Here is an 11303-nt window from a genome sequence, read left to right on the forward strand (position 1 = left end):
CGGGCCCGCCGGCCGCGGACGGGCTCAGGGGTACGAGCCCGCGGGCGTTGTGCCCTTAGCGATTTCCTCTTTCTTCCCCAGCGCCCTCCAGCTGCCGGACATCTCCCGCGGGGACCCCCAGCCCGGCCCGCCCGGCCGACAAGGTAAGGCTGGATCGCGGCCGGAGCCCGCACATCCCTGCCCCGCTCGGTGCTTCGCGCTGGTCCCCAAACCTGCGCAAAACCCCTCAAACTCGCGGCAAAAAGGCAAAAAAACCTCCCTTTTAAGTGATGCGCTTTTTGACGTAATTTAAGAGTTTTTAAGGCCAGCAGCTGCTGCCGTCACTGCTGTGTGCTCGCTGCCTGCGGTCATTAGGGCTTTCAGCCTTATATAAGATGATCAGCGGTTTTGTGCGGCGTGTACTTAAAATACTTGGAATATCCATTGAGGCCGTGCTGCCCGGTCGCATTCTGCTCAGGGTTAGGGAAGTTGCACGCTGTGCATCATCCAGTTCTTGCTCTGAGGTTTATTCTTGACAGTGCACCTCGCATAGCCTGATTCCAGTGTACATCGTAATTTAAGTGGGTGATGGAATTTGGGAGTTCAAGTGATGGACAGCTTAGCGTGATCAGAAAGGAATGTAGATACTGACATGTAATGTAAACAGGGGGCCAAGCAGTGCCTCTCTCACTTCCCTAAAGGTTTTGTTATGTTTAGATTAGTGTAGACCTTTGCCAAATTGAAACCCTATTTAGAGAGATCGTGCTGTCTGAACTGATTCTGTCTTCTTTAATGTCTAGTAGTACCAGATGTGGCAGAAGACACAGTCTCACCAGCTCGAGCTCGGACCATGAAGGACTATGAAAATGTAAGCAGAACTTTTAATGTAAGACTCAGTGACAGATTTATGGCCAAGATATTTCCAGCATGTTGGCTGAAGTGTTGACTCTTAGTTTGTTTCAGTTGATACACATCTTTTGGAGGTGTGTCCAGGTGAATGTCCCTGTCCATGCTTTGAACCTCCATTTCTTAAGTGTTGCTTTCAAAAACTGAGGCAGGAGTTTGTTGTTCAGGGCAGTCAACTGCTGTACTGAAGCTGTGAAACAAAATTGGCACCCTCTACTCAGAAGTTCCTGCAGCTCACCAGAAACATCAGAACTTGGTTTGCACATCTGTTGCTGATTTATTTCAGGGAAGCATCAAGTTTATTTTCATTTAGGTTAGTGTGGGATTTGGCTTTTTAATTCATTGACTACAGTATAATGCCTTTTAAATTTATAGTGTGAGTGTGCTTGGAATGCTTGTGTTGTTGAAGTCTAGTATCATTGTGACAATTCTGTAGATAAAAGTATTTTGACACTTAGTAGAATATAAAGGAAAACATTAGATTTTAAAAATATTTTAACTGTATTGGCTTTTTAAATTGAATAAGACAGTTGGTTATGTCTGCTGAATGCTGATTTGATTGGGCTGTGTTGCAGGACAACTTCACCGTTAAGAACTAGAGTGAAAAACTTTTGAGTTATTTATTGTTGTGTGAAAAAGCTGTAGAGGGGAAGGCAATCTAAAATCTCTGAGATGATTGCTACAGATAAAGGCTGTGGCTGCTGCCTTTGGGCTGTGCCAAGAGTTTGCAGTTTCAGTGCTGCTACCTTTTGTGGCAATGCTGTTTGAAATGAGTGGTTTCTACAAACTCTTTCAGTTTCTTGTGGCCTTATATCCTCCCTGCTCTTTGCTCAGAATTTAAAGCTTGTTTTGGAAAGCCTTGTGTGAAGGATGTTTCTTGCAGTCTGTATCCATTTCCCTTTCTCTCTTTTCTGTGTGTTGGCTGGGGTAGACAGACACTGCCTTGGCATTGGTATGTGATTAAAATCTCTTACTGTGATGTGTGCCAAAGACCTCAGTCCAGAATATACATTTTGCTAGTGGTTTACTGTCTGCAGGGTTCCTGGGCACAGGGGAATAAGTTGCAGAAAGAAGGAAAAATCAGTTGCTGTTTGTCCTGTGTGGTGTAGAGCAGGGGCCTTCCCACAGATCTGGCATCCTCATGTGCTCAGACCCCTCACGTTACACTGAGCTGTAAAACTTCCCATGGCATGAGAACTTTTATGGATGCCAGCAGTGTAATGAAGCTCAAAGATCCGTTGCCATGAAGGAAGAATAATATACATTAAGCACCAGTAAACTTATTTCTGTAACTCTGTTACTCATACAGGCTGTAAGAAGGATGTAATGAAAAGAATGGGCTCTGGCCTTGTAGCTCAGAGAGAACAGGATGGATGTAATGACCCTTAAGTGGGCTGAAAGGTGGCTCCATGTAGGAAAGGTCCTTTAATGTTTGTACCTGGAGAAGGTGCTGAGCTGGATAATGTTGGAGGTGCAGGTTTTTGAATTATTTATGATGTCCCACTTTGTTGCAATATGAAGGTAACCATTCTGTTATAGAAAACATGATTACATGGCCAAAGTGAAAAGCATCTCTGAGGAGGACCTTGTTATGGGAAATGAGGTGTTCATGAGCAGACAGGGTGATGGGTATCAAATAAGGGAGCTGGGTAATGATATTTGGGGGATTCTTTCTTGTCTCACCAAATCCTCTTAGAGTTTTGCTGTAAATCTAAAACAGCCTTTATAGTTGTAAACTGTTGTACTGTGAAACCACAGCCACTGCTGACAAGCCCCTTTTGAACAAAACTGGCTCCATGCAGACTTGGAAAGGAGCTAATCTGAGCTAGGATTTGCTGCCATGCTGTTCATGCTGTGGAATATTCTGTGCACTATGTATATAATTGTCTTGGTTTTCATTCCTTTTGTTTAAATACAGAAATCAAAATGCATAAAGGAATTAAGACTGAGTCTTCAAATGCATAAGTTCAGAGGGTTGCTTTTAAAATCTTTTTGCAGTGTGAACTTTCTCACATTTTACATGTTTTCTTTCATTAAGCAATAACTTATAAATTGTCTGGGTGCTCTAACATTCATCCAAGAAGCTGAACATCAGAGATGACATTTGTTTAACTCCTTGGTTTATGATTGCATAGTCTGTTTCATTTGCCTTTTGAAAATATTACCCTTAAGCACTTTGGTTTATCTCTGTTGCCACTGAAATACATGTAACAAGAGTTGTGAAATGCTGAATTCTTTTGAAATTATTTTTTCCTTTTGACTCAGAAATATATTGAATGTAGGGAGACTAATTAGAAGTTCAGCTGGTACAACTTCAAAGTGTTTTTGTCATTTGGACTTTTTCTGAATGAGCAGGGACTGCTGGGAACGATTTACTGTCAAGTTCTTCAGGGTGTGGGAGTGAACCACAAAGTTTATGTAGGATTTTCAATTGCTCAGATGATTTTCACTTTTGTGAATAAGGACAAGGCAGCTTTCTGTGCAGGGATTATTAAACTGAACAGTTGTTTGCAGATGCAGGTTCTGAGTGCAGTTACAGAAAGTAATCTTGGGTTTCACAAGGCAAATATTTTGGAAATTGTATTGCTAATAATTTTACAAATAGCACTGTAGTGTTCTGGAAAAGCCTACATAAATATTTTATTAGTAGCTCTGTAACATATTAGATTTCCATTTGCTGAAAGCATCTGGCAGGGGACATAAATCTTATTTGAATGAATGTTTTATGCTTCATCTCTTAAAAAAAATTAGAGGGAAACTCCTTTCTTTAATGAAACCATCAACTAAGTTACTGCTTCTACAAGGAAGGTTAAAAGTGATAAGGAATTTTTCCCCAAAGAATTGCACTCTGAATTATGGGATGGGATAAAGGTTTTACTGGTGTTCAATTGGGCTCACTTGTGTGCTTGTGGCTTTTCTTGCTATGAGTAAAGTTACCTGGGTCCAGTTAATGAAACCGCCTTCCCAGGCTTTTGCTTAGGAAATATTTCTGTTTCAACATGAAAACTGTATTATGTCTTGCATTTTGTTCAAGTTCTATCATTTAGAAGGATTACTTAGTGTTGTTAGATTAACAAATCTCTCCTGAATTCTTACTGTGTCAAGTCAGTCAGTATTTTGATACTTTAGGGAATAGTTCAAAGGGCACAGGGCTATTATATATTTAATTAACACCTTCACAATTGGACATGTGTGTCACTCACATGTGTGTATGAGTTTAACTATGTTGAGGAGATGGAATTCTGGTCTTGCACTGGTGAAAACAAAACTGTTGGAGGTTAGGATTTTTCCTTTTTTTCCCTTTTTCTCATTATCTTTCTTCTTTCACAGCAAATCACTGATCTGAAAAAAGAAAACTTCAACCTGAAACTTCGTATTTATTTTCTGGAGGAGCGAATGCAGCAGAAGTTTGATGGTCCCACTGAAGAAATCTACAAAATCGTAGGCATTTAGAAACATTTCCTGGAACTGTGTCTCTTTTTGAAGAGTTTGTTTTGTTTTGTTTGATTTTGTCTGTTTCACTTGACTTTTAAGTCTTTTTTTGTTATTGGAAGTTTAGGTGTGATTATTTTATTCTGACCTTATCCTTTAATAACTTAAATTGAAGTGACCTAAACAGGTGCTTTCCTCAGGTCTCTTTTCCATAATGGGATGGAAACTCGAGTCTCTCTTGATCCATATTTCAGTAGTTAAGAACATGAATTGATGTTTGGGTAGATCACAGTCGCAGCTGAGTATTGCTGCCTGGTCTTCTCCACTGGTGATTTTGTTGTAATTGCTGATGTGTTGAAATGGTGTTTGTCAGCTTCCTGGCCAAGGAGTGCTTTGTACAATTACATCATGAGAGGTTTCCTCAAGCTATAAAAAAAAAAAATCTAAAATTACTAAAAACCTCTGTAGTTGATAAAATCAAGTAAAAAAAAAAATTAAAATCGTGTAGCTTAAAGAAAAATATGCTTGGAAACCCTAGAAATTCCCAAACTGAAGTGCAGTACTCCCTATTAGAGCAGTTAAATGTATGTGCAGGGATTTGTATTGCTTGAGTGCAATGGTCCTTAATGCTACTGATATTTCTGGAAGGCTTCAACCTTGCAAAATATGTCTTTTAGCAGCTAAATGTCTATTCTTATCCCAATGATACTTTATATTTGCTGGTCCAAGCAAAAAGTAATCTACACACTGCCACTAACTTTTGGGATGGGTGATCTTCCAGTTCTTTGCAGACATTTTCATTCTTTTATCACAGAACATTGAGCTGAAAGTTGAGATAGAAAGTCTGAAGCGTGAACTGCAGGAGAGGGAGAAGCTGCTCATCAAGGCCTAGTAAGCACCAGTTTATTTCTTGATGTCCACTACTTAGGATTTGTTTCTATGTGTTTCTGTGTGTTTTGTGCTTTAGGAATTGGAGGATCTAAAGGGCACTTATTTAGAAATGTCTGGTTCAAAACTAATCCAGACTGGCAAGTGTTGATTGCCCCACAGGCCTCAATTGCAATGGAATTTTCTTTGTTTTCCTGGAGCAGATGAATTTTGTTTGATCTCTCCAGGTTGCTCAAAGGGTGTTGCTGTGCTTCGAAGGGAACCTTGCACAAGGTCATGCTAGAAAGCAAAATTTATGTGGCAGTCATGAACAAGTGGTCATCTGGTGTTGAGCAAGGAGACACTACCTGTTCTCTTCTCACAAGGTGTTAACAAATACTGAAAAGGCAAATGGAGATCTCAGCATCTCCATGTCTTCAGTTTATTCCAGTGCTGTTTCCTGTAGAAAACACAGCTCTGCTGAAGGCTGTATAGTGTATTTGGAAGCTTTAGAAATATAAAGGAAATATTTCACTTTTTCGTCATACATCTAAAATGCTTCTTTATCCACTGTGCCAAGGCTTTTATGTGGAACTCACAGACAGCACCCAAATTGCTGCATAGTCTGTAGAAGTTTGTATTGAACCTTAAAGTGATAAGCAGGTACAGAGAAGGTGGAAGATGCTTGTGCATAATCCATCAGCCTCTGGGACCTGAAATGTTTTCCATGTTGATATGCACTGGGATTTATGTCTGTGTTATTTCTCTCAGTAAGGCAGTTGAAAGCTTGGCCCAGGGTGGTGATGCTGAAGTGCAGCATGGAAAAGAAGCACAGAAGAAGATGCAGGAGATGGAGGAAATGCTGACTGGCAGAATAAACCTTCTGGAAGAGGTGAGTGACCACAGCTGAAGGAATAATAAGGAATCACTGCTGTCTTTGTCCTGTTATCTGATTTTTGATACTGTAGTCAGCATATATTTTCATAATGTCTTTCTTCATTCCTCACTGTCTGTGCTTGAGCCAGTTTATTCCTGTATTTATTGTTGAGTTCTGGTTACTTTACAGGGGAATTTTAGTGTAAAGGGAAGGGACCCACAAGGATGACTGAAGTCCATTTAAGTGAGCTCCTTCAAGGAGCAGGAAAGAGGAATTTGCATGACCTCTTATTCATTGTAGTGGAACTGGGATTTCTGAAAGCATTCTTTGTGCTGTTGAATTGGTAGAGAAGTTCTTAAATTGCTTCCTCTGTCCCAGATCAGGCAGTCAGGCTGGTGTTTTCCACATCTGATAGGTTGAAGAGCAGATTTTCTGATCTCATGGTGATGGGTTATTTTCTGTAGCCCAAAGGTGGTGTTGGCCTCTGACATTAATTTTATTCTGCTTATGAATTCAAACACTGCAGTGTGGTTTTAGTCACAGGTTTACACAGCACCATGTAGTTATGTAAATCTAGGGAGTGCTAACAAAGATTAATTTCCTTCAGAGTTCTGGATTGACAGGTGAATGTTGGCAAAACAGCTTTTCAGGAGAGGGGTTGAGTGGGGAAGTTCAGGGGTGAAGGAGCTTTTCCTCTCCCTGCCCCAAAAAGATGCTTTTTAGTTTAGATATGAAGGCAAGGGGGGAATGGCTTGTTAGGCTGCAAGGAGGCTTTTATTTCATAGGAAACTAAATTGGGTGAGCACAGCAGGGAAGCTTGCAAAGTAAAAATGAAGATCTGAATCAAATTTGATGTAGTATATGGCAAGTTCTTATGTATGTCTTTTTTTTGGTGTTTTCCATCTCTGTGAGTTGGGTCACCCAGAGGAAGTTGACTGAAATCTCTGGCTGTTATCTCCATTTCTTTTGCTGTTCAAGAGAAAAATGTCTGGTTCATACTTTATCAATTCCTGCACAATATTATAAATGATGTTGGAGAGAGTTCCAATTAGCTACAGTGAGCTTGAGAATATTAATTTTATTGAACAAAAAAGCCCTTCTTTTAACCTCTTTCATTTAAGTGTAGCTATTTATTATGATAGTGAGAGGACAGTGGGACAAAACCATTTTATAATTGCTAAATCTAAAACCATAGCATAGGGGCACTTTTGTTTCTAGTTCTGCTATCAGTTAGGGTATTTTTTATTTCTTTGAAACAAATTTCCCTTCTTTCTGTACTATAGAAAGTGGATTAATCTTGAAAATACAGACACAGAGTTCAGAAGCATTTACAAAGAACTTGAAATACTTGGTAAAAGTTCCTAAATTAAACTTCCTGACATATGTTGGATAGAAGAAACTTCAGTATGTGAAAAAATTCATTTAGTTCTTAGAGGCATCAGGATTGTGTGTTTTAATTTCAGAATCTTAAAGCTGCCCAAGAAGAGGTGGAAAAAGCCCTTGCAATGACAGAGAAGGAGAAAGCTCTGAGAATTGCTGCTGAGCAGAAACTTGCTTCAATTATCAATGCCCCTGCCAAGGATGTGGACAAGGTTACAGAAGCTGAGAAAGACAGGTCAGAAGTGTTGCCAGTAATGTTTCTGACTGCTGGAATTCTTTATTGTTAAAGTGTGAAGAGTCAGCACAGCTTTGGGTTTGATTATTTGGTCCTGCCCTTGGGTACAGGAGAGTTACTGGCCACCCATGGAGTGAGTGGCAACACAGCAACCAGTTCAGTGCTTTGTGGAGCAAAGTCATCTTTAAAAGTTCCCTGAGAGCCTGAAAGGGTCAGGATGTGTGAAACATAAGCTCACAGGTCAGGCTGGTAAATTGAATAGGAAGAGAAACACTTTTAGAAATACAATCCAGGATACATCAGTGGTGGCATCTTATGCTGCAAAATTTTCATGTGTAACACTCAGGTCTGCCAGAAAACATCATTATTTTTCTTGAAATACTGGGAGTGTGAAGCTGTGTATTGAGAGATGACAACAGCACTGACCTGACTTGTTTTTAGTATGGTGGTGTTTTTTTTTTTTGTTTCTGTCAAATGAGAACCACTTAGATACAAATTTAGATGAAACTGACTGCTTGAGAGACATTTGCTGAAGGCACATAAGGATGTGGTGTGTGGGCTAAGAGAGGAAATAGATTAATAAGGTTTTTGTGTGTGCTGTAAAGGACAATGTAAGTAAAATATTGAAACTTACCTGTTGATATTTGAGGTGATATTGGAGGAAAATAAGAATTTGCAGATAGGTCAACCTTGTTTGCTTATGTTAAAGTTACAGCCCATTTTCAGGTTTTCCAGGGTTATGAAAGTCCTTCCTTAAGTTCTACAAGTATTGTCTTGAGTCTTCACTTAGGAGAGTTGTCTGCAAGATTCACTGCAATGGCTGGAGAATTGGTGGTAGATGGTGCAAGATTAATACTTAAAATCTTGTAATTTTAGACTTATAGAGCAACTGAATCTGTCACTGAAAAGTAAAGAAGCTTTAATTCAACACCTCGAGAAGGAAAAGTCTCAGAGTGGATCTTCTGATGGGAACTTGCCAGCAGAAAAAATCAGAGAACTTACCATTGCCTTGAGGCTTGAAAAGGATAGTGAGATAGAGGTGAGGAAACTGCCTGATGAATTATGTGTTATAAATCTCATGGGGGGTAGGATTTTAAAGGTTTTATGCATGACACTATGTGAATGACATCAGCCAATTTTTAAAAATATTATTTCCTCCTCCATTTTCCAGTTCCTTACCATTCATGGGTTATGCTTGGCTTGGTGGGCAATATTCATCCTTATTTATCCATTCCCTCAGTGAGAGGTTGTGTTTCCCACTGACTTGATGCCTGTGGAATAGACAGAGTGCAGTTGCTTTACAGAAGTGTATATTAAAGAAATCCCAGATGTTAAGAGATCCCTCACTGGATGACATAACTGCTATAAAAGTTAAGAATGTGACTTGAGAATTTGTTCTTGGGAAGTGTCTCTGCTGTTATGGGCTGAAAAAAAAGCTGTGGTAAGGAAGGTAGGCATAAAAACCTCTCATAAAATAAAGTGCAGGTTTGCCCTTTAGCTCACAAAAGGTACAAGAATCAGTCTTCTATTTCACTTGGCTCCTAAATAGGAAGACAGAGATCCTGAAAGCTGGAATGTAGAAACAGGTCCTGAGGCTTCTTGTCTTCTTTTTTTTTTTCCTATTGGTTATTCAAAGACAAAATTAAAGCTGGCAGAATTAAGAAAGTTAATTATGGAGGCTGTCAAGCATCTGAGATTTTTTTTCTTCCTTTTCGTTTAGGAACTTAATATTGCTCAGCTCAGTACATAGACACATTTTTTGTCTATGTCAAGAAACTTTTATGATTGGATTGATTGGAGGTAGTAAAAGTTTTCAGTTCTGGGTGATCTTGCAATTAAATCTGTGCCAGGAAAACCTCCCCTGGTTACACAAGAGTATTTGTGTGTCAAGGTGAAAACAGCATCATCTTTAATCATTTCACAGGAGGTGGATAGAGTACATATGATCATTTGGGGGGCAGTATTGGAGAAAAAAAATCTGATGAATACCTTTGCACAACTCTGGTTTTATGTATGATTACTTTTTTGAAACAAATAATTCTGTCACCTCCCCAGGGAAAAGTGCTAATTAAAATCTCTCTTGATAAAAGCATCTTGCTGACAAAGATAAATGTCACATAAAAAATGCACCTCTGTTAACTCAGCAAGTGCAGTTGTTCTGTCTCATGCATGGAAGAACATGTTTTGAGTGTTTTTGTTCTATTTTCTTTTTTTTTCTTCTTAGTTTTGACTGGCTTATTTTATGCCCAGAGTTTTTAAGCTCATTTTGCTTCACTTTAATGCTTAATGAGTGTATTTGTGTTGAGAATGAATGCAAGTGGCCATAACAACTGTTTTGTTCTCGTAGGCTCTTAGAATGGAGCTTAAAAATGAGAGAAATTCCTTTGAAAAAAAAATTCAGGTAAGTTCCAGTTTTGCTTCTGTTTCCTTGACCCCTTTCAGTGTGTGTTGGGCTCCCTCTGTTATCCTTTCATAGGCACAGAGGCCTTGACTCCAGGGAAGCAGAGCAGGCCCTCTGTTAAATTCTCTTTTATATGGGATGACAGGAGGACCCCTCCTGTTTTTGAAGCAATTTTCAGTAAAGCTGATACACACACTCATCAAATATTGAAGCTGATGCTCCCTTCTTATACAATATTCCAGACACTTCTTTAAGATGCTGCCTCTCATTTTGGGAACTGTATTTTATGTTGGTAATCTGAGTAATAAGCTCCAAGAACTCTGAGGGAGTGTACTTATTAATGTGCAGTTACAGTATCTCTTAGTGGGAAGTTAATGCAACTTTCACATAATCTAATTTAGTCACTGCAAGAGGAGCTGCAAGAGAGAGAAAATGAGCTTGCTGTTGAAAAGAAGAATGGTTTGAAAAGGGATAAAACTATCCAAGGACTAACTGTTGCCTTAAAAGCAAAGGAAAAAGAGGTGAGGTTCATTGTGAACTTGCTGGTTTGTTGAAGTACCACAGAGGGGGGGTGTTGTGTGTGTGTGTGTGTGTGACAGGGTCTGATCTCACTGGATTTCTGAGGAGGCTTTGAGTGGGTCCCTGTCACTGCTGTCACCTCTCCAAGCAGTTCTGCTTCTCTGCAGTTTGGGCTCTTGGACTGAAGGAGAGAGGAGAAAGTATCAGTTAAGTATCTTTCTCCCTTAAGAGCCTGGAAGAAAAATGTTTTCAGCTGCATACTGATTTTTATCAGCTCTGAGCACCACTTAGAAGATCCGAGGGGTATTTTATGTTGTTGAGTAAGTGGAGCTGTCAAAGGCAGCTAAAATGAGAGAGGTCAACATCAGCTGAAATTCAGATTGTGTGGAAGAGTGGGAAATACTTCACTTGAGTGATAGGCAGTCTAGTGAGTGTGTAAGAGCAAGAATTTCTCTATATAAGATTTACTGTGATGTATTTGGTGTTCTTGTAAGTGTTTTGTGTAGTTGGATGAATGTTTAATGAGATGGGGTAGAAATTACTGCATTGCCGTCCCTTGGAAATAACTTTTCCTACATAGTATTCATTTCACTTTATTTAAAGAATGAGGAGCTGGCTTCTGAAATTGAAGAGTTAAATGCTTCATTGGCTAAGGCAAGAGAGGCAACTCACAAGGCACATGTGCAAAAATTCAAGGTAAGAACAAG

General features: G+C 39.5%; 1 protein-coding gene across 1 annotated transcript in view; it reads left to right on the plus strand.

Annotated features, from left to right (window-relative positions):
- Window positions 1-58: 58 nt before the first annotated feature.
- CDK5RAP2 (CDK5 regulatory subunit associated protein 2) overlaps window positions 59-11303 on the plus strand; it is a 70404-nt gene continuing 59159 nt past the window's right edge. The window contains exons 1-10 of the mRNA XM_031057259.1: window positions 59-143; window positions 780-847; window positions 4216-4326; window positions 5132-5208; window positions 5956-6076; window positions 7525-7676; window positions 8553-8715; window positions 10024-10077; window positions 10479-10598; window positions 11200-11292. Of these exons, the coding sequence (XP_030913119.1) occupies window positions 830-847; window positions 4216-4326; window positions 5132-5208; window positions 5956-6076; window positions 7525-7676; window positions 8553-8715; window positions 10024-10077; window positions 10479-10598; window positions 11200-11292 (909 nt within the window). The 5' untranslated portion in view covers window positions 59-143; window positions 780-829. The remainder of the gene's footprint in view (window positions 144-779; window positions 848-4215; window positions 4327-5131; window positions 5209-5955; window positions 6077-7524; window positions 7677-8552; window positions 8716-10023; window positions 10078-10478; window positions 10599-11199; window positions 11293-11303) is intronic.

This window comes from Geospiza fortis, unplaced genomic scaffold (assembly GCF_000277835.1).
Source record: "Geospiza fortis unplaced genomic scaffold, GeoFor_1.0 scaffold27, whole genome shotgun sequence".
Classification (NCBI taxonomy): Eukaryota; Metazoa; Chordata; class Aves; order Passeriformes; family Thraupidae; genus Geospiza; species Geospiza fortis.